Genomic DNA, 24,529 nt, shown 5'->3' with positions numbered 1-24,529 from the left:
AATCCTACCCATTTTTGCAAAAATCCATAGAACCACATATTAAAGCCAAAGAAGAGTACAATTTGGTTCAAATGAGTTGAGTAATTTTGTTAGAGGGTTTGAAACATTATTTCAGAATATTTCAACCCTGAAAAATCGACCCTTATTGTGGTTTAATAAAAAAAAGTAGATATTTACTCTCAAAAAGTTAACAATTTATTATTGTTCAGTAAGCATTTCGAACAAAGTATGGTGTTCAACCTCCTGATATATGGATCAAACGTTCACATAAACATTAAACAGTTCATAGAGAGGAGGAGTATTTGTGTATTTGTGCAAAGGGAAAAGTTCTGGGCAGCCGCTCTCGAGGGGGTCATCTGTGAACCTATTTTCTAGATTCAGATTTTGTAAGTGGTGATATTCTTTTTGAATCGCCCTGTATATATATACAGGTGTATGAAATGTAAGTGTGTATGTGTAAGTTATTAATGTGTAGTATACGAAGTATTCATATACCGGTCATGTAGATCCATCATGTTCCGATTTGTGCTTTCAGAATTTTTCGAAAATTGTAATTCGTTTTTTAATTATTACTCCTTTATTTTTGATGATAGTAAGTGCATTTTGTAGGATTTTACAAGAGCTGCAAGACTATTTACATAATAATAAATAATAATAATAATAGTTTATTGCCATGAATAAATTCATTTACATTGGCATTGTCGCATAATTTCAAACAGTTTGAAGATTGGGCTACTAGTTTAAAAGTTACAGCCCTTTGAATTTTCTTTCGAAATTGGTTTCTAGTCTATAACTTTTGATTGAGAAGTCTGATCGAAAAAGTACGAATTGTTTGGGATTCTACGCACCAAAATTAATAAGAAAAAGTGTTTTCCCGAGAAATTTTGGTGCAGTCGATTTTTGGTAAAAAAGGAAGGTTATACACTGCCCTTTTTTGAGCCCCGAAAAAAAATTGTCTCAGATCGATCCGGGAAAAAAATTTTCTGATAGAATGTGGTCTGTAGAATCCATAATTTCAAACAGTTCCAAGATTGGGCTACTAGTTCAAAAGTTACAGCCCTTTGAATTTTTTTTCGAAATTTGTTTCTAGTCTATAACTTTTGATTGAGAAGTCTAATCGAAAAAGTACGAATTGTTTTGGATTCTACGCCCCAAAATTAATAAGAAAAAGTGTTTTCCCGAGAGATTTTGGTGTACCTAGTCGATTTTTGGTAAAAAAGGAAGGTTATACACTGCCTTTTTTTGAGCCCCGAAAAAAAAATTGTCTCAGATCGACCGGGAAAAAAATTTTTCGTATAGAATGTCTCCTGTAGAATCCATAATTTGAAACAGTTTGGAGATTGGGCTACTAGTTCAAAAGTTACAGCCCTTTGAATTTTCTTGCGAAATTTGTTTCTAGTCTATCACTTTTGATTGAGAAGTCTAATCGAAAAAGTACGAATTCTTTTGGATTCTACGCCCCAAAATTAATAAGAAAAAGGGTTTTCCCGAGAAAACTGCCTTTTTTTGAGGCCCGAAAAAAAAGTGTCTCAGATCGACCGGGAAAACGCATCAAATCCTCTTAAAACTCTTGATTTGAAAATGGGGTGAGCTTAAAGGGCTAAAACAAGGTAGTGCTCGCATATAAATTTGAAATTTGAAAACACGCCTAAAACGTCTGTATCTCACTTAAATTTTGTCGCACAGAAAATTCCCGGTGAGGGGTTTTTCACTTTTAGCTTCAATTATTTCAGAATTAAGTCTTCTTAAACTGGTCACGCTTCTTGAATGTGTTAATAATACGTTAGAGAAAACTGGAAAAGGAGAAGGACTAATTTTAATTAGGGTGGTAATTAGGGGGATGCTTGCGCTGATTTTTTTGCTGCAAAAGGTACGGATCTACCTTATTTTCATCGTAACTCACTTAATTTTAATGCTAAAGGTTGTTTTTAAAAAAAGAAGAAAGGTTTTTTAAATACTTGAAAGAGTATTCTTCAAGTTTTACGCGAAAGTGGTGAAACCCTAATTTAGCGTTTGACACACAAGAGCTAAGCTTTAACAAGCCACAACTCGGTTCGTAGGTCATAGAGCAATTATTAAAAAACCATTTTCTTTGTGGGGTGAAAGCGCCCTTTGGCATGATGTAAATTTTGATCCTTAGCTATCCCCTACCTACTGTCACAATTTCAAGGTAATCGATTCATTTTGGAAAAATTGCCAGGGCAAAACCTTCATTCCCTGGGCTAATTGTTTAATCACCGAACGTAAAATAATTTTGTGGAAAAAATAAAATTTCATTCAACCAAGCGCCTTTCAGACAACGTTGTTTTTAACAACGGTTGTTCCCTGAAAACCTGTAATCTACTACCAAATAGCTATAGTCTTTGGCGATAATTGAGCAACAAAGTAAAAAGCTTGTTGGTATTCTATTGCAGAAGATTTATGAGCAACCAGACTAGTTCTATGGTTCTAAATAATTTCAGAATTATATTTGTTCATGAAGGAGCAAAATTAAATCTTAAATCGTGTGGTTGCATCTACAAACTGCAGCCCTTCCAAATTTCAAAAATTTCCATTTGCACTATATATAGTTCCACAGTTCTAGTTATATTTTAGGTACATACTGTTTATTTACTTGTAATAATTACAATGTAAAAGAAATGAGGTATCAAATTCGCAATTTTTGTTTAATAAGGTAAACGTTTAATGAAATAATAGAACAGAAACAAATTACATATAAGAACGGGGTTTTAAAACTTTAAAGTTCGTCAAAATTCCTAGGAGCAAATGGTTCTGCAGTTTCGGTTATTAAAAACAGTCCCAACCCTAAATTTGAAATTGTAACGTATTGCTGAATTTTTAGTCTTAGTTTTGTAGTAAACTTCCTGGTTGTCTATAAGTCAGTGTGTAAATGCAATTGGTAAATTAATATTGTATGAAGAATGTTTGGGAAAATTATAATTAGCCGATTTTGACGAAGTTTCTTATTAAGTTTTAAGGCTATGAAAATATCCAGTTGCGATAAAGGAATGAAAAAAGGTAACTCCCATTGCGTCTCATTAAAAAAATCGAAATCGATGACCTCTTTCTTGTTAGTGATGATGAAACTAGAGATCCTCCTAATTCGATAAGCGAACCTGAAGCAAAATATAGTTGAATTGAAAACAGATAAAGAAAATAAAGAAATGGATCCTAATAAGAAAAAAAACGACGTTTCATATTGTCAAGCAATTGTGAAAAAAGTCCAGAAAATCTTATGTTCAATATTCAAAATCTGCAATCTGCAATGGTATTTCTGAAAATCATTTTTTAAGAGCTTTCCAATGATGTATCACAAGTGATACGTCACAATTCAAAATTTAGGCATGGGGGTGGCGGGTGGTACGAGGTTGAAGTTGGTTCCTTCTTTATACGACCATTTTGCTTCCCCCTCGATTCTACCGAAACGGTTTTGGCCATTTTGTGATACCTCTAATATAAAAAACGATATCGCCCAATGAAAGTTTTAAAAGTGTCACCCTGTATACTACTAACAGCGTAATCTCTGACAAAGGGTGAAATTGAAATAATATAAAAATATCCCTGCCTATATAAACGATCTACTTTGTTCTATAAACAAATACCATTATTGAGCGGTCTTTCACAACGATAAGTCCATAAAATATGACGTCAGTTGTGTAGATTTTCCTATGAATCTATATCTTGCCCCTAGCAAAGAGTAAATATTCGTTGTCCATAGAAGCCTCAAGAATCGCATGTCAGAAAAAGGGTTCAGTGGAACTGCCCTAAGCGGCAAGGGCAACATTAAGATCTGGAAACATCACAGCAGTTGGAGTGAGTGTGATAGAATAAGTCATAATCATATTGAAAAATGTAGGTAGGTGCTTTACAATAGAAGACGAATTTTCGCAGTACAATTACGTCTTCTTTCTCATACATCTTGAACTTTTATTTTAAGATGGATGAAAAAGGTCGATCGACATACCATTCGGTTTTTCTACACGTAGGTATCTCAATTCTGCTTCGTGTATGAAAACGTAAAAGGGCGAATTCTTTGATTCATTACATAATGATAATGATTTGTTAAAATCCTAATACGATTTACGGTTTTCTCTAAGACTACCTTTCCGAAGAAGTCTAAAACTAGTATAACAGTTTCAGCTGTACTAAAAAACGCTGGAAATGAGTGGACCCGTAAAAATTTTCCACCACCCAATCCCAAAGACGTTTGCGTTTTACGTCCGTTCAACCCCGTACATATACCTAAACTGATTTCCTATGTGAATAAGTATAATAAATCACTATAGAGTTCTGACCTGCATTAAATCATTTCGAAAGTATTAGCAACAGCTCGTTGTTATCCAACTCAAAAACAAATATTTGTTGCTTCCGGAATTAATTACAATAATTAATCGTTAACTTATTTTTCAATTTTTCATGTCATGCAATCAATTGCGCTGCACCTTTTCTTCACCTTCCTAATTAGAGGTATCCGAACCTTAAACTTCGTGTTTGTGTGCGTTGCATGTTTACGAATCTGGGCAGTTATCAGTATCCGGTGAAAGGCTTTTGTTTCCTTTAAAAATAGAACACGCTATTTGGAACACCTCAACTCGTGATAACGAATTTTGGGTTTGTCAGATCGATTCGAACGTAAACAAATTAAATCCGAACCATAAATCTGGAAAAAGGGATTATTCTGTTTGCGTGAGGCTTTCGACTTCCATCCCTGATTACCTGTACGATTTTAAAACGTCGCCCTTTTAATGGTTTTGTGGATTAATTCCAATTGCGTAAGCCTTTCACATTATAGTGGCTCAAATTACAAAAATGTCCATAGCTCGGTTACCGGATTTGCGATACTCTTATCATACATTAACATAATTTAATACCGGATTTAACCACCGCAAATACCACGTGATACGTGAAAACCTGACAACATCTCAATATTAGGTACCGATATTAAACAATTTACTGCGGGTTTTGCGGTTTTACTCAAAAACCTACAAACAGTAACCGACTAAAACTTCAATAATCACACTCCTACGTTAATTGCATTTACCTACGTCAATTATTATCCCTCTAAAAAAGGGATAATTTTCCATTAAAGCTCTTTTTTACTCGCACACTTATCTTTTGATATAGTGAGTGTTATATCGATTTACCGATTACATTTGCATATCACAGTTCAAATTTACATGTAAAAACACGCTCCCCGCTAATTACTTACGAAAAAATCCGAAGTAAATGTTTGGGTGAGACGTTTATTAAGATTTCAGAGGGTGACTACCTCTAAGTACGAACTTTAAGTATTAATCGCATTGCGGATGTCATGCATTTTTGCGCAATTGAAATGAAAGAATGCATTCCGATTAAATTTTGTATTGCACATCGACACGTTTTCCCTAAGCCCATCAGACAACGGTTTATAGAACAAGTTTATGACCTACAATAGAACGGCGGTTTTTCAGAAAATCAATCGCGCGGCTGTCTACGCGTTACTCACCGCTTCGCTTGGCTTTCGGTGGCAATATCTCATTTATTTATTTATTTGGGTGAAGCTGGGCAGTAGTGCAAGGAGGAATACTCGTAATAGTTTTAATTCACTCACCTGTGACACTGAGCAGCGACATCATGCGGCAAAGAATAAGTGAAAACTGTGCAGGAGCGCACTGGAGAATTCTAATTCCTTAAAACAAACACTACGTCTGGTTGGAGCAGGAAAAGCGCTGGACCCTGGACGTATACCCGTCCCCGGGTCATGTTTTCTCACCGTTCTTTTCACAGCACATCACTTGGCAATCGCCTACAAGTAACTGCTGTGGCCGCCATCATGCAATGTCGTTGTCCAGAAGCGTCGTGCGCGTCGCGGCGCCGTGACGTCATTACTATGGAAACACCCTCGAGGAAAGCTCGGGATACAGTCATATTCTACCTTTATCAAAAGCAATACTCATTAATCACGTGGCTATCTTACGATGGTGTACCTATTTTATAAGGCACATAAGTACATTTGTTTGTTCATCGTAAAGCAGATAATGCCGAACAAAAGAGCAAAATTATTGTTGCAAATGTCTGGAGAGATGATAGTACCTGCGATGCATCTGCAGGAAAAATTACTAGTAAAAGATGACAAAAGGATGAGCTTCAAAACTGACGCGGATGGTATCAAATGGTCCCATCCCAAAATACATTAATTGAGCATTCTCAATTTTGAAAACCAGGCATTTTCCTTACATTGATCTGAAGCTATACAACAAAAATCGTTTCTTTTGTAGCCTATACAATTATATCAATACCTTTTGTGATTGTGTGTTTGGAAGATGAATGTCTTATAGAAGTACAAAATGCGTCACGGTATTGTAGGGCATTTTCCTTTGGTTTGCGGTCTCTGAAGCTTTTAAATTAGGTAGGAAAATTACAGCTTTGGCGACTTGTTGATTTTTATAATAAAATTTTTTGGTTGCTGCATATGCATTTAACCAAAGCAAACTATCTGGCATCTTTCAAGGTACTGCACCTTGGCCGTCAAGTTTTCAATGACATTTGTGCAAAATTCTTTTGGAATTTTAAAAAAAATCCGTAGTGTGTTATTGCTATTACCCGTCTGAGTCAATTAACCTCTGCACTAAGAGGTTATGAGCCTAGAATCGTAAAACTGTGCCAACGCCCAGTGGAGGCTGCTACTAAAGGGTACAGGGCCACGTGTCCCAGACAGGTTAGACGTACGTAACACTTAAAACTATCTTCCGGGGCACAGTCTGTCGGTGCCCAAAACGCGAGTACGATTTGTTTAATTTACTTGATTTCGGTTGTCTCCGCATAAGTGATTTAACGTCGATTTGGGGCACCAAACTGGTATGCCCCAGTACCTCTAATCATCAGCAAATGGTTGTTCATCATTCAATACGTGTTTAGTGGACAAATGTGTGTCTCTTGGCAATAAATATAAATTATTATATTAATAAAAAAACAGAAAATCCGATTACTTCCGAAGATATCTTAGAAAAACCGAAATTTGCCGATTTAATTTTTATTTTTTTCTGATGTTAACTGAACAGATACAGTAAGTACCTTGGTAAGTACATACTGTATTGAGTAGCATTTTTTTATTACGGTCCTGTACATAATATTATAGTAGGTAACTAAAAAATTCCATGGGGAATTCTGAGCACGACAAATAAGCAAATTACTTCTCTTGGCCCAACTTTCTCTACAACGTGCAGGCATCATAATAGCTACACCGCTGCTAGCTGCAAATTTTGAACATATCATCAAAAAGCTGAAAATATAAAATATACAGCTACCGGACGACGTTTTAAGTGCGTTGTCAATAATGAAAACGCAATTACAGAAGTTGATAGAACTTCAGTAGTTTAAAAATGAACGCCGCAAATAAAAAATTAATTATTTTTAAAATTGCGCAATTCTAAGCGTTCGAAGTTTAATATTGGTAAGTGCTAGACGCAGCTTTCGAAGTTCTAGACGGTCTATTGTTCGACACGTTCAATGCCATCTCGCCAGATTTTGCTGTTGCGCTTATGAAATGTTACATAATGAACTGCAAAACCTACTGATTAGTTTGAATGTTGATTTCAGTTACAATAAACAAAACTGGGTTAGTAGAGACGAACGGGAAAATGGAACTGGCAAAATTCAGTCATTGGGTTGTAGGTTAGAGGGCAACGTACGATAGATGCAGTTGCACCCACTCCCTACGGCCTCTAAGATCAATATAACGAATACTGAACGAAAGCTATGATCGTGCGCTATTCATCAGGTGTTTATTGTTTTGTTTTTAAAGTAAAATGAAATTAAGGGTATCTTCCTTGAGTAATAGAGAATCTCAAAGTTGAATTGCTGTATAATTTTTCTTTCATTGCCAAGGAATACATGAATACTGGCAACTATCCATTTAATCTTAGCATATCGGAAGATTTTTCACTGTCAAACACCAGAGTACAAAGGGAAAAAGAAGCACGTTCATCGCATGTAATTAAGTGCTCATCCCTTACGATGTCGCTTCATATAAAAATGTAAATAAACTCATTCATAGATATAAATGAGCGGAATCAATCAAAACGAGTACAAATCATAACGGTGCCTTGCATGACAATTTTCTTTACATTATAATGACAGCTTCAACGTTTATATGTATAGCAATCATCTTATTATTATTATTTAAGAACGTTATTACTTTTTACGTATAATATATATCAATTATTATTACGAAAATTATTTTGAACTATTAAAGTAATAAATTTTCACTGAGATATTGTAAAAGCATATTGTTTAAAGGCTTTCAAAAAACATTTCTGAAAATTGACTCGATGTGTGATTAGGCTGAAAATTCCACTCTAACCCTTGACCAGTAAAAACGCAACATGTTTAGCGGAAATTCAAAAATTGTCACTAGTCACAATCTTGTATGGTGAGGTCGCCTTATAATCTGCCGCACATGCCCATGAACTGTTGAGAAGACACCACATACCTTCTTAGTACCTACCTATACATTGCGTGTGTCTCAAATGCTACATTACATTATTTTGCATTTGTGGAAAAAAAATTCGATTTTCTATAAGATTTTATGCTTGCGGAGAGCTAAAAAACTTCCGGATCGTTTATCGGGTTGAGGTCTACCTTGCAATTTTCTTAAGCATAGTCTATGGGCCAACTGGCTAAATTATAAGGAAATGGTATAATTTGGGGGAACCAATTTTCTTTTTTACCACGGTTAGACACATACATTAGTATGTAAAAAAACGATAATTGCCATCTCAAAGTGGTAGCTAATAGAAATGGCGGCCAATCCCAGCTGGCGGATGTTGAGTTTTATAAAATTAACTATACCTATCTTTAGAACTATTGGTCCGACTTCATCACTTTCTTAAATAAAAGCTTTTGTGTGTGGTACAATATTGTCATAACTACATTTCCGATAAAATCAACAATTAGTAACTAATGCATGAAGTACCTAAACGAACGCAATTTTTTTTAACTCTTAACATTTAATGAAAACTTTCAAAGGTTTCATATACACTAAAATCTGCTCCTTCTTCCTTTTATTCAGTGACGTTTCCACAAGTTGGCAGTTTGCATGCGGCATGCGCTTCTACTTTTGAAGCTATTAGCATTACATAATGGTAGTTGTCAAAATCCAGCTTGGTAATTCTACGTGAGGTGATATGGAAGCCAAACTAAGGGTTATCTTTCATCGTTTTGCTGCTTCCGGAATAGCATCTCTTTGATTTTGACGTACAATTTTCCAATGTATTTTTTGTTTTCACATAATCTATGTCAAATTATCTGGCACAATATGCCTACACCTTTCCATCAATATTAAGAAACTCTTTGCTGACGTTATGGCTAAAAGTCGTATTTGATCGTATTTATTGCAAGACAGTCAGTCTTGTCAGTTGTAAAGTTCTTGTTTAAAGTTAAGTGGAAACGTGTTACACGTTTTACGAAGAAGTTAGTGGAAGTGCTGTGTTTATCTAGCAGGCGTCGCTTATCTGAAGCCTTCCTTTAAGGTTTTCCAAGTACTCGTTAAAGGGAGCTTTTTCACCATTAAAGAGCCAATTTTACATCTGTAATTACAATGAACCCAGTGTCGTCCAAATTGAGATACAAGTTCCATTAAAGTAGAGAAGTGAAGTTATAGAAACATAAACCGCACATACCAATTTCATCATCATTTTGTATTTGATTATGCCTCTTCAGCTACAATATTTTTGTAGACGTAACTACAATGATTTTTGTATTTAGTAACGAAGTTTCTTCTCAGTGCTAAGGTGAAGAACCTGAAGTAATGGTTGCATAGATCGGCTTGCCTTCTTATATTTATATTGAATTGGTAGGCCTGATTCTTTTCGTTTCAAACGCTTCTGGATTGGTTGTTATGAGATTGAACTTTCACTATCAGAAGAAACCTATATGTGTACACAGTTTATCCGATGTATCTCCTAGTTTAGTAAGTCATATTTTTCACTAATATTCTGCATATATATGCGCACAATTTTACCATTTATTGTGTATTATTTCGATGTGGAAACAATACCGAAACCGTGCTTGATTGGCCCAATTTGTATGCGTTTCTAGGCAGAAATGATGCTGAAAGAAATAGAAACGTATTATTTTTTTTATTTTGTTGGATTGGTACCCCTCGCTTTTTTGCCGTCAACGGTATCCGTCAAATCAAAACTAAACATAACCTGTAAAGTGTAACGTATGAGGAACTTGACCGATTGTATTAATTCCGATTTTGAATATATACTCCAAAAGGTAGAACTATTTTTATTTTTACTTAGCGTAGTAAAATATGCCAGCAGTACATTCTTGCTTACTTTTTGAACTCCCTTCTCGGCCAGCCAGTGTTCAAAAATTTTGTACTCCTCGTACTTTACTTTCGATTTTACAGGCAGTAAATTTAACGTCGCCTCATTGGCAATCTCTTGGATCTGTGGTGGTGTACAAGAGACGTGTTTGTCATCCGTATTCATCATAACTGCCGCAAAATGGAATTATGACCAAATAATTAAAAGTTTGAAGTTTGAAAATACAGGAATCAGGTTAGCCAACGTGAAAATAAATGAACTGTGTCTATTACCAACATACACTGAATGATAGTTTAAAATTACCTAACAACGCCTAAAGGCAATATTTATAATTTGTATAATTTATTATTTAAAATAAAAGTCGAAATAGAAAAAATAGTATAAAGCACACGTGTCATTTGTCTACTTGTCGCACTCGGCTTTTGCCGCATTCGCCGCTACGCGGCTTATGCGGCAAACTACCTCGTGCTTCGTCAAATGACACTTGTACTTTAATATACTATTTAAAAAAACTTTTTTTAAATTACTCATTAACAGTTGATTTGATCGAAAAAGGACTTATAACAATATAGCACATATAAAGAAGGCGACATCTGCGTTAGTTATGAACCGAATTGCAATAAATTCAAAATGGGCATAGATTTAGCTCTACAATACGCAATGCCAAAAGTTGATTCAACATTTATAGTGCCCTTTTCGACCATTTATGAACCAAAAATTGCAAACTTTACTCTTTATGACGGTATTTCAATGAAATTTGATACATAGGCACTTGAAATAAAAGCAAATTTAAAGCGTTTCAAAATTTGGTTTTGCGCATGCTATACCTAGAAGCTCGTTTGCTATATTTGTTTACACGTGTATTCCATTTAAAAGACGCGAAGATTTGCAATAATCATAAACATCTCGAGAGGGGGGTTCAGGACCACATCAACTCATTAGAAGTTTATTATGAATTTAGGAAACTTAAATAGCCATCTATTGACTCGTGCCATGGTCAAGCTAAATACCTCTAATGTAATTGATCATTATTCATCATTATCATGCAGAGATAATTATTAAAACAGCTGAATTTTTCGACTGGCAATATCCCGCGGGTTGAAATGGGTGGGAAGTGGTGTTTTGCAATTTGTGGCAGAACTATTAATAAAAGTTATAGGGAATAAAAATGAGGGACTTTTGTATCTACCATTTTTTTTCACATAACCTCAAATTTTTGGAGCAAAACAAAAAACTGTTTTCGTTTTCTATTTTAATTTTGGTGAAAAAATGACGCAGGGGTCGGAAATTTGTAAAAAACAGATTTTTATGACAAAAATAGGAGACAATCTATTTTGTTCGTTGTACAGAGCTGGGGGGAATATCAACATTTTCTAAAAACATATATTTTAATAATAAAAACAAAAAAAATATTCCAATAGAGAATGTTGGAGAAAATTGTCAAAAACAGTTTTTCGATGTACACGTTTGGTGTTATGATAAATAAACAACCAAATCAACGTGTTGGATCTGCGCCAATACAGATCTTCCGAAATCTGTCTTCCCTCTTTTCTTTAATGTTGCTAAAATATTTTCTTTTGTTTCCGTCTGCTCAACTACTTTAATTAAAACCTCTTTATTATCTTTTTTTCTGCATTTCTACCGCAATAAAAGCAGTTAGAAGTGAAATCGAATTCTTTTGCCTCCTGAGCAATTTGTTTTCCTTCACTGATTGTTCTTTCTGTCTGTTTAAAAGCTGATTCGATAGCGCTGGGGCTGTTACAGGAATTATGAATGAAAACCTCAGAAGTTTAATTTTTTATTAAATGAAATAAAGATTTTTCTAAAGTTGTTTTTGGTTAAAAAGTTGTCCCCCTTGACAAATCTTTTGACATGTCTTTTCCTTTAATCAGTGGTTTTCGATAAATCCGTGGTGAGAAGTTTTCCAATGAACACCCTGTACAACATACATATCACGAAGGTACTGTGCGATCAAAAATGATTGCTGTCGAGTCACCTTTGGAACTTTTGTTTACATGGGAAATCGTATTTAACTTGAACTTCCAAAGGTGACTCGACAGCAACTCATTTTTGATCGCCCGTTACATGTACAATGTAAATTTTCGTAAACCATTTCCTATTAGTTTCATGCACCAATTCAGCTTCAAGATTTTTACTTGTTTTGTAAATATTTCAGCGAATAATGTATTGCATTCGAAACATCAAATTCTGAATTAAATTTTTCCTCTAAAAATTCGATTTTATACGTTTGTGTGAGAAATGGGGGTAATTAAAGGATAAAGGACGCTTTTCAAGCTTTTGATTTTAGTACAGTGCAATTAGACCCAAACCTCAACATCCAAAGTAAAAGTTTCCCTCCAACTGCAAATTGTTCTATACAGTCCACAGATTCTTTGGTAAAAAGTTACACCATTTTAAGCGTCGGGTTTGGATGGGAGGGGGGAGGGAAGTTGGAAAATTAGTAGTTGTGATAAGTTTTTCTTAAATATTTAGAAAACTATACGATTTAGTGCGAAAAGTGCCGTATACAAAAATAATCTACAGTAAATTGCGAACAAAAATGGCCTCGTATATAATCTTGCTAAATTGAACCGTTCCAGAGTTACGGAGGATGTAACAGTAGAAATTTTTCATCTTTTTTTTAGATTCTTTTGGAAAAAATATGAGATTATCACTAAGGAAACTATTTTTTTTTGTTAAAACCGGTTCAAACAAATTGCACTTTAGTGACCGGTGGTATGTTACTGATAAGTCCTTGAAGGAACGATAACCTTACCACCTTCTCAAGGGGGGCCATTTTTTCAAGAGACTTCCACTATGAGGGACAGTAATTCCTGGGGAGTTGCAGGATGTGTTGTTATTGCTCTCAGGTGTTCGACAATCTTCCATCCCCACTTCAGCGGGTTCTTCTTCTCATGCGGCCACTGTTACACCTGATGGTAACTACTTCTAAATGAATGTTATACCCAGGTAGCTGCTGAAGTGGAGAGAAGCGCAGCCAACTTGAACAGTGAATGTATAGGATGCTTTGAAATGGCTTGCAAGTAACACTGGTAACGAAAACAAGCCAGATCTTCAGTGTTCTTTACTTCAAACATAATTTCATTTTTCCAGAATATCGAAAAAATACGAAAAATGTCTACTTTTACACCCTCTATAACTCTGGAATCGTTCACTTGAGCAAGATTATACAGAAGACTATTTTTGTTCACAATTTAATGTAGATTATTTTTTGATATCGTACTTTTCTCGCCAAACCCCATAGTTTTCTAAATATTTAAGAAAAACTCCAAAAACTACTAATTTACCAACTTTCCTCCCCCCTCCCATTCAAACCCGACGCTTAAAATGGCGTAACTTTTTACCAAACAATATGTGGACTGTATAGAACAATTTGCAGTTAATGGGAAACTTTTACTTTGGATGTTGAGGTTAAGCCGTTTTTTCGACTAATTGCACCGTACTAATTGTATTCAAAAAATTTTACCCCCTCCCACACTCCAACGCTCGCAGTTGTTCCTGGTTACTTTCAGCGCATGTTAAATTGAAGACGACGGTGCTTTTCGTCAATCGCGACTTTGACTCCAAGCAAACTCATGTTTGATTAAAAAGGTATTGCCGGTGCGCAGAAATGACTTTTTCAATTTTGAAAATTTGAAAAAACAAAATCCTAGAAAAAGGATTCAATGCCATTATTCTCTCCTAGTAGTTCTCGTATCCTAGGGAACCCTAAAGGTTTGGTTTGGATGGCCTTATTACCATATGCGATGATGTTATTCTTACCGCTCCGACGCGATATTATGAGTACTGCTACGACAAAAAAAGAAATGTTACCAGATTTTGATGGCGTAACATGAATGCTTTTCTCGTTTTCCCCGTCGCCGTTTGGTCTTCTTGTCAGTTGTAACTAATCTTTAGCATTAATATTTAAGGAGGTGGTTTAGATATTTATTTCCTTCGTAACGCAATTTTGAAAAACGTATAATCCACAATATTACGGCATAATGAGTTTACGTTAAACTTATCTATCGATGCAATCGTGTTAAATATTGGCATTTCGTTAAATATTCTTTACTGAACTAATCATATTTGCTCATTAAGGTGATAAAATCTAAGATATAAGCGTATCGGCAGCTAGACTTGACCCACAATGTATCGACTTCTCGAGTTGGTGGTACTGTCATACGCCTATTGCAACGCACAATTGAGTATAGAGATGACGCATAGTACTCACTTCGACATATTTACACACACGATCAACTTTTACGGAAAATTCGCTTTCACGTATTACGTTGACGAAGCTATTTCAATTGATGACTTCGATAAGATATTAAAATACGCACATCTCAACATGAGACAGTCCATAATCGTTCATTGTCACGGACAACGCCCGGCAAATCTGGACAATTTTAAAGCAATCCCCTTAGTTCACATTATTCTTCTGGAGAACCCCGCCGATTTACAGCATAGTCTATCGTCATCGTCTGCCTTTTCATCCCATGACATTGTGCTTTTCAATGTGAAACGAGAAGATTGGATCGAGAGCGAGTTCTGGAAGATGCCTAAACTCGACTGGGTGGGAAATGTTATTATTTCGAATCAATCAGGAGATTCCATTTCAATTTATAACGTATGCTATTACTGTTCGAAATCGCTGGAACTGAACCACTTGTCGACTAATAGCATTGCTGTCGAACACAAAGTGCCCACAGAAGAAATAATGCCGAGACGCTTTGACAATCTTCAAGGTTACTGCTTTAAGGTTGGTTACATTTCATCGTTTCCCTACACTCATTGCATGCGAATGGATCACGAGCTCAATGTTTGCCAAGAAGCAATTGGCATAGAAATTAGCTTACTAAGTCTCCTAAGCAGAGAGTTGAACTTTACTTTCCAACTGATTGAGATAGACTCATTAATTGATAACGGAATCCATGTAAATAATTTGGATATTGTGATTGGTACAATTACCATGTCATCTGCGAGGGCTGTAAACATGTATTTCACTACTTCCCTCTCCATCCAGCCGTACACTTTTTTGTACAAACCAACCAAGGACAGTTGGAGGGAAGTTTTTGACAGCTTGCAACCGTTTGATGAATTAGTATGGCTTTTGGTAGCCGCATCAGTGCTAATGTTTTCCTTAAGTTTGTACTTAGCGTTAAAAATCATTGGTAAAAACCACAACGCCTCCGTTACTAACAGTATTAGGGTAAGTATTCGATTTTGAATTTCTCATTCCAATATCTCTTGCAGATATCCCTAAAGGCAACGTTACAGCAAGTCAACCTTCTCAACTACCAGGAGTTTGGCTCCAAATTTAGCCCCTATCTAATATTGCTCCTAATGTGGTTTTCGCTACTTATTATAACCACAGCGTATAAAAGTAAACTGTGGGCCATTTCGATACAAAACACGAATGTCGAACCTTCCAATTTGCAACAGCTGTTAGATAACAACTACCAAATTATCGTTGATTCTTCGAGTAGAGACGTAATTGAAGATGTCCTCGTTGGAAGCGATCCTTTGATCGAAGAAGCTAAACGGTATACAGCCTCCTCGCGTTGTTTAATTCTCGAAATCTAACACCTTTAGAGGCATGGAGGTAAAAGCGGGTATATGCGAAAGCGTCGACTACATCCTGAGCAACAAGGCGGCCCTTTTAGACCTTGCAAATGTAATTGACGAGCATGCCCTTTTACACTGCGATATTCTAAAGGATGTCTACACGCATCTCCGTTTGACAAGGAATTCGTTTCGTGACGCAACACATTCATGGGCGCTGAAGTTTGGGGCGCCATACAAAGAGTCATTTGACAAGGTATTGGGTAGATTTCATGTTGGTCTGTAACTGAGTTTAATGGCAAGTATAATGAAGCTTATGTTTGCAGGGGGGTTAAAATTTAAGTGGAAACCTGAATCTTTAAGGACCGTAAAATATAGATTTTCGCCAATTCCTTACAGTAAAAGTGTGCCTTCTTTAGGTAAGACCGAAAAAATGCTGCAGGGATTTATTTCTGCGTTCGTTTTGTACTTAATTGGTAATCTGTGTGCCATATTCGCGTTTTGTTTGGAGCGTTTCTGCAGTAGATGGGGATAATACATCATGAGCGTCTTTAATATGAAATTTGTTTTATTGAATTGGCAGCCAAACTTGGAAGAGTAACATTTTATCTGAGATTAAACTCTGCGCTCGATTTTTCAATGATAAATAAGCGTATGTAAGTAGAAAATGATCATCTTAACACGCACACTTTAATAAAGTATTACCTGGTCAAGAGTGTTTCTTCCTTAGAACTTCAGAGAGTAACTTTGAATTCGTTATTTTTATTCAAGATATTAAATATCATATAGGTACTCCACAAATTGCCATTGCTATATTTCTCCGGTGCTTCCTCAGATTTCTCCAATTTCCCAAATACTGGTCGCATCAGTGGACTGTATGTATGTAAGACAAAAAAACACCAAAGTGCCTTACCTTTTATTGCACTGGTCCTTTGGAACATATGGAACAAGTTCGGCGCCTAAGAGAAGATCGACTGGTCCAGGAACATTAAACAAATTAAATTAAATTAAGTCCATACTTCGGGCCGGGATCGAGTACAGACGTGCTTTTTAATGAACGCTGTTTAAGTAAAGAACTGGTAACTTTGAAACGCGAGGCGGGTCCAGGCATAATTCAAACTTATATTCGAAGCTCAAGCGCAAGTTTTCTTTATCAAGACACAAATAACGCGCGGGGATCTAATTAAATTGTGGGGAGGTCAAGGCAGCAGTGTAGGAATCTCCAACCAACAGGACAACAAGGGCGTAAACATTGGTAGAATTGATACCTAGAATTAACCCTAAAAAGGATCCCGGTATGATCAATATACCAATAATAAGGAGAAGATCGAAGCTTACCTCAGGGGTCACAGAGAGCAGGGATTTTGGGGGTGATACGACTCACTGAAGAAGGGGGAAACATATCAAAGAACCGCAAGCTATAACGGGAACCATAGATCACTACGACCGCAAGTGAAGGCAGTAAACATGATATGGGAGGTAGAAGAAGAGGAAGAACTCCGGAAAACAAGGGTGCTGGGGGAATACGAGGAAGCGAGAGGAGCCGCAGGAAGCTGAGCGAAATATTAGAGCAAAAGCGCGGAAGATACCCAGGCATCATATTAAGTTACCTCAATGCGCAACTAGGCAGACTAGACGGAAGGGAAGGGGAGGAACAAAGGATAGGCAAAATGCTCAAGCACGAGCAAAACAACGTGAATGGTAGCGAGCTTGGGAACATGGTACATGAAGGGGGACCATCTTGGAACAGGATCGCCGAAACGCTCAAGGAAGCAACACGGGAAAACACTTGGAGGACATAAACCGCCCATGGCACCGAACAGGAAGCAAGCCATGGACAACCACAACAGACCGCTGAAGAGGTTTGAGCAAAACCCACACAAACCTGAAAGAAAGAAAGAGCTAAGGCTGGCCCAGGAGGAGAGAAACAGAGACTTTGTACATGAGATCAAGGAATTCGCCGAGTTTGCAAAGAACATCGCTAAGCTTGACCCGATGGAGATGTATAAGCACATAGAAAACAGAAGGAGGAAACAAGGGGAAGAAAGAATGACAGCATGAGAGAAGCTCCTGAAGGAGGAACAAGGAGCATAGGTCCAGCGAATGGAGGAAAACGATTACTGGTCACTCACGCCACCTTCCACGATAGAAGAAATAATGGAGATAATAGGAAGACTGAACAAAGGGAACATGCCAGAGCAGGATAGGGTCCAGGACGAGTTGCAAGAAGACGCATCAGAATGGCTAGTAAAGGACCTACATGAATTAATTCAGGAGACAGAACAGATTCCCATCCCAAAAGTCAAACAAACTATTACAGGAGAATCTCGCTATGCAGGACGAGATACAAGAATACGTAACCTACTTACTACAGTGCCTAGAGGCAAGCCATGCAAGACACTAGGAGGGCAGGAAACAAAATATGGCCTGACGAAGGCCTTCGACCAAATGAAGCATGAAGCAGTAGCCACTTCTCTGACACTGTTAGGACAGTCCAAATTCCTACCCAATAGAATTATAAACGCGTGCCCTAGGGAGTATACTAGTGTACAATGGTTTGGGAAGGAGATCGAGCACCAAATGGAAACCAGAGGAATCAAACAAGGATGTCCGCTCTCCCCAAGGCTCTTCGCGATACCACTGTATAACGCCATAGAGGAACTTCGGCACAGATGGCCAATTATAACTTACTAACGACACTATTGGCGTTCGCGGACGAGCTACTCGTAATCACGGATAATATAGAAGACCTCAAGGACTTCATCCAAACCAGCCAGGCATACCTGGAACTGGCAGGCCTACAAATAAACAACGAAAAGAGCTACATTATTATAACCCACATAGCAGACCTATATACATTGCATATACCATGTACATTCCACGTGGGATATTGTATATCCATAGAATGTGGAAAAGTATGTCGCAAATGTCCGATGTATGTGCATGGGATATAAGTTTGGCAGACTTCACATAATACATAGTATATACGTTTTGGATGTCTTATGTATATGCACGTATATGCATCAGACATGCTATGTATATTGGTATACTGACAACTGGATATATCATGAATATTCCTGTAATATGCAAAAGATGTTCAATAGGATATTCTATGTATGTTGTATACATTCAGAATGGATGTTCTATAGAGATTCCTCTAACATTCGGGAAGTTTACTAGCGTCCATACCAGAGCTGGGCAGTATTCGATTTTGTAAATACTTTTTAGTATTCAAATCCTTTAAAGTATTCAAATACTTTGTAATTAAATACTTTTATGGAAGCAGTATTTGTAACTCAAATACTTTCACAAATATTTAGTCAATTTCGAAAGAAAATTCAAAGGGCTGTAACTTTTGAACTAGTAGCCCAATCTTGGAACTGTTTGAAATTATGGATTCTACAGGCCACATTCTACAAGAAAATTTTTTTTCCCGGTCGATCTGAGACAATTTTTTTTTCGGGGCTCAAAAAAAGGCAGTGTATAACCTTCCTTTTTTACCAAAAATCGACTGCACCAAAATTTCTCGGGAAAACACTTTTTCTTATTAATTTTGGTGCGTAGAATCCAAAACAATTCGTACTTTTTCGATCAGACTTCTCAATCAAAAGTTATAGACTAGAAACCAATTTCGAAAGAAAATTCAAAGGGCTGTAACTTTTGAACTAGTAGCCCAATCTTGGAACTGTTTGAAATTATGGATTCTACAGGCCACATTCTATAAGAAAATTTTTTTTCCGGGTCGATCTGAGACAATTTTTTTTTCGGGGCTCAAAAAAAGGCAGTGTGTATAAACCTTCCCTTTTTACCAAAAAACGACTGCACCAAAATTTCTCGGGAAAACACTTTTTCTTATTAATTTTGGTGCGTAGAATCCAAAACAATTCGTACTTTTTCGATCAGACTTCTCAATCAAAAGTTATAGACTAGAAACCAATTTCGAAAGAAAATTCAAAGGGCTGTAACTTTTGAACTAGTAGCCCAATCTTGGAACTGTTTGAAATTATTACTTTTACTCCCCTTAAATTTGTATATAACAATAGAAATATAAAAAAAGCTAACCCCATACAAAGTATAACTTGATTTTTTAAGTACTATTAAGACTTTTATCTAGTATACTATTTTACATTTTTAATGTATTTGAGTCACAAGTATTTGAATACTTTTTATATACTTATATACTTTTTATAGTATTCGAATACATTCTAAGGTATTTGAATACTTATTTTTTAAAGTATTTGAATACTTTTCAATGTATCTGTATCTAGTATTCGCTTGTGCTGGACGTAAAAGTATTTAGTATTCAAATACCTTTGATTTGTGTAAAGTATTTACTATTTAGTATTCAAATACTTTTTGAAAGTATTCTGCCCAGCTCTGGTCTATACCTTCATAAATAAATTCTTTTCACGGAGTGGAGCTTTTTGTTTATTAAGTCTCTTAGTGTACAATGGAAAATGTGCTTAAGAAATTATTATTGTTTTATTTAACACTGTAGTCTTGAGTCATTTTGATCGTGTTCTTGTTCAACACTATAATAGCGCGAGTTCATAACAAATAGGTTGCTAACATACCTGCCATTCTTGTCCTTATATTAATTCCCATCCAGTCTTTACATCTCACTAACACATATTTGCAACTTTAGATCATGCACACACGAAATAAAAATCATTACTTTCACTGTCAAAATTAGACAAACAAACTCATTAATAACTCGCAGAATAACACTCCTGATTTTAGAAAAATGAGCTGTATTTGCAATAGCACCTTACTATCTTCATCGCCGTAATTCACAGAAAATGAGGCGCTAACGTTTGTAACGTCGGTAATACAGAACACGCATGTATCAAATCCAAAATGCATATACATAACATATTAGCACATCCAAAATGTACATTTATAGAATATCCATACTAAACATAAAATACATATGCCTATCCTATAATGAATATACATAAGATGCACAGGATATTCCCTGTACATTATGGATTTAAAATGTATATACATAAGATATCGAATGCTATGTGGGTATTCTCGTGACTGCTCAAGAAATGTTCTGAATTTTGGCAAAAAAATTATTCAGTAATATCTTATGTACCTACTCGCTAGTTCTTCTCAAAAGTTGCATCAAATACATTATTCTTCACTAACTGGAAGAAATTATTTAAAAAAACCTGCAATGGAAACCTTTGGATGACTGTTGTTCCTTAATTGAACATTCAGCATAATTCTAATGTATTGGGACATCAAATCCACGAAGAATTGACCCCTAGCCTGTATCTCCCAAAGCATAACAGATGTAAAGCGTGTTGTTTTTGTACAGAATTAGTAAAAATCTAACTTTTCGAATATATTTAACATACATTTTATTTTCCCTTATTTATAGAATTTAATAATCATTTTTGTAGAAAGTTACTCTTCAACTTCTAATGTTTCAGTTACTTTTATGCATTGTCAAATTGCAATATCAATTGCATACTGTGGGACCTTCACACTGCTGTAGCCTTTAGACGACTTACTAAACCATGGACCACAACGAAACGTTTAGTTTGTAATTCATTAAATCGAATTGGGTATTAATGAAATGTTTATAAATTAGAAAAGAAGAAAATCTTCGCTTTATGTATGTTTCTGTGTTGTGACATTGTCAACGCAGGTGCGTTATTGGTCCCGAATTTACTTATCATTTTTACACATTGTACAGTTAGTGAACTGCTAGAAAGTTTTACTGATCAATAAATAAAAGTGATGACAATTTAAACTACCACAACAAAAGTTTGTTTATGTAAATTTGATGTGTAGTAGCTAGTTTAACTTTCTCTAGTCTAGTGGTTTTGTTTTTATTACTAATTGTCGGGCGATTAAACTCTTTTGTGTTCAATGAAAGAGGCCGATGGCCTTTCACTGTTTAAAGGCGCAACTAGACGACCCACTTGTTAACGTTTTGCCCTTTTTTAATCCATATTCTTTTGTTGCAGAAGTATGACCAAGTATTGGCATTCTCATGGCTGCGGTGGTTAGTCATGCCATGCGACGTTATTCACCTTCGCCACCTGGCAGCAGCTTCTCCTCACACTGCCTAGGGGTAAGTGAGCAGTTTTAGGTGACCGCTAGTGATCGACAATTTTAGGGTGAGAGTTCGTATCCAGAGCCTTGGCCGCAAGGAGAGATAAGCGAGAGCTCGCTTTCGAGATCCATGCGTTACGCCGAACCATGGCTTTACGGAAGTATGCGAGCGCCCGGTGGGTTCCTCTTGGCCCCGGCCCTCGTACTCTGTTCGTGCTCGGAGTACCTTTCCGGTACCAAACGGTCGAGCAAGAAAGGTCCAAGTATTTGTAAAAAATGTAAAGGCACCCGCTTACCGTTACCGGCAAGCGAAACGCTAAGAGGAACCCCAAAATTTGGCACGGTACGATGTTACCCCACCGGTACAAACATAGCCCCACCCTCAAGTACAAATCGCGCTGGTACGGCAAGGGTGAGCACCCACACCCGTCCCTCCATTCTCCCATCGGCCGACCCGTACGAGTTAATGCGCCGCTCCAGGTTGTCGGCCGATAACGGAACAAAATTTACGATCCGTTCGTCGTCCCCCAGTCCGGCCCCATCTAGTAAAACAACACAAGTTCCTAAAGTACCGACGACGAATGGCGGACGCAAGTCAATTTTAGAATGTAACATAAATCCTTACGATCTCATGTCTGCAGATCGAGATAGTGCGAAAGATTCAAGTATAACCTTAGTGGGCGGACAAAGGGTACGAATTCGCCCACCCGACGTCGAACAAGAATATGAAGAAATAAAAGTACAACAGCAACCCGTTCGACAACCTAGTCAGATTCCAAAATTAAAAACCCCGCCGTCGTCGTCTAATACATCAAAAGGACAAACAAAATTGAAAGAAAAGGAATCTGATTGCAACCGGTTTAAATCTATATTAAAGAAACCCACAACTTTCAGTGACACGGATTCAAGCGGAGGCCCCGAGCGCAGCCCCTCACCTGCATCGAAAAGTGGGTCACACTTTTACCTACCGATGCCCATGAACACACCCAGGAAAAAAGTACAATTTTTAGTTGAAAACGAATTTGCCTCTCAAAATGATGATAGCGCAAAGGATGGGGTCTGCGACGAAGTTAACATATACGAAGAGGTGCCTCACCACGAGGAAGGTTAGTATAAAATGCATTTTGATGTAAATGTCAGTTGAAGGCAGGCTGCTATGGTATTTAAAGCGGCGAAACCTTGACCTTTCCCTCGTGTTAAATGTCTTTCTTTGTGTACCGGTCGTCAATTCATTATCCCAAGACATCGTCAAAACTTGGGAGATCCATTAGTCGATTTTCTCGAGGTTGTATTACTTTTCAACTTCAATCTGTGTGTCTATTAGCATAAAGAAGTTGTTTGCATTATGAATAAACGAATTTCAGTTTTTTTCTAACTTTCCTAACTTATGAATAACAGAATGAGTCGTTTTTGTTAAAAATTATTACTGAACAACACCATCAGAATGGAAATCATTAGTTCCACTTTTTTTAAGAAACGCAGCAAAATACGGCCTGTGGAGCGGAAGTAAAAACGAACCCATCGAGTGTATTGATGAACCGATCAGTTAAAGAGATAACACATCCTCCCCTTATCTTTCCGACCCTACACTTATCGAAAAGGTTGCCCATTACACAATAATCAAATTCACTTCAAGAGACCGTTTGCTTTTCCATGTTTCCAGCAAAAGTTTCATGACACTAAAAGGGCTACAAAATTTGAACTCAAACCCTAAACTAAACGAAAATACTGTAGTTATGTGTAGCATGCTGGGCAAAGAACTCAATTTCGCCTTATGATAGGAAAGATATGTAATAGTGACAGAAGACAACAGGAAGCACCATTATACAGGGGTACATAAATAACACTAATGGTAACAAAGTTGATTTGGAACCCTTACTCATTGGAACTAAGAGGTGGAGAGTGCTTGATCCTAGGCGTGCTGGACCTTACTTTTGCTTGCTCCTTGCAAAATAAGAATTATGGATACTCTCAATTTGCAGTCAATAGCCACACGCTCCCCAAATCAGCCTAAAAGCACCCATTATCTACTTCTCAGCAAATTGAGCCTGTGGGTCATAGTCACCCCCCCACCGAATTAATTATCTCCAGGAATACATTTCTTAAATTATGTTAGATTTGTTTATTGACTCACACAGTAAACCTCTCTCCGGCCAATTTTTATTTAGAATCTTATGGGCAAAATAGGCAAGCGTCACTTAGGTGGTCTATTTTGAATCAAAATGCTGCAAAGAAGACGTAATTCTTATTCGATTTTGTGAAAATGACACAAAATGAAAAAGAAAGTGGCAAATTTCAGCGTTCCCTTAAAAATTAATACCAGCAGCATAGGGGTATCAATGATACAGTTGAGAAATGTAGCTTAATTTGTCCCTATTCAACATAGAATTAACTTTCCAAATTTTGTTCCAAAGTAGACGCTATTTTTAATTGATTTTGTGCACATTTTCACACTCTTCAAACAAAATTAAAAAGGAAATGTTCAATTTCATCGTTCTCTTGAAAATTATTACTAGCAGCGTAGGGGTATGAATGGAAAAGGTGAGATAGCCAAATTTGTCCCTATTCAGATTTTAATTCAATTT

General features: G+C 36.7%; 1 protein-coding gene across 7 annotated transcripts in view; it reads left to right on the top strand.

The window, feature by feature from the left end:
* The window catches only part of LOC116174858 (flocculation protein FLO11-like), a 148,889-nt gene extending 125,623 nt beyond the window's left edge, over positions 1-23,266 (top strand). For 4 of the 7 annotated variants that reach the window (XM_031492882.1, XM_031492879.1, XM_031492878.1 and 1 more), the window contains 2 exons: positions 21,857-21,963; positions 22,009-23,266. In XM_031492882.1, the coding sequence (XP_031348742.1) occupies positions 21,883-21,963; positions 22,009-23,055 (1,128 nt within the window). In that variant the 5' untranslated portion in view covers positions 21,857-21,882 and the 3' untranslated portion in view covers positions 23,056-23,266. The remainder of the gene's footprint in view (positions 1-21,856; positions 21,964-22,008) is intronic. The other 3 variants (XM_031492877.1, XM_031492881.1, XM_031492880.1) reach the window with 2 other exon arrangements.
* Positions 23,267-24,529: the final 1,263 nt, after the last annotated feature.

This window comes from Photinus pyralis, unplaced genomic scaffold, assembly GCF_008802855.1.
Source record: "Photinus pyralis isolate 1611_PpyrPB1 unplaced genomic scaffold, Ppyr1.3 Ppyr1.4_LG6, whole genome shotgun sequence".
In the NCBI taxonomy this organism is placed as follows: domain Eukaryota; kingdom Metazoa; phylum Arthropoda; class Insecta; order Coleoptera; family Lampyridae; genus Photinus; species Photinus pyralis.
This window is presented reverse-complemented; position numbering and strand designations above follow the sequence as displayed.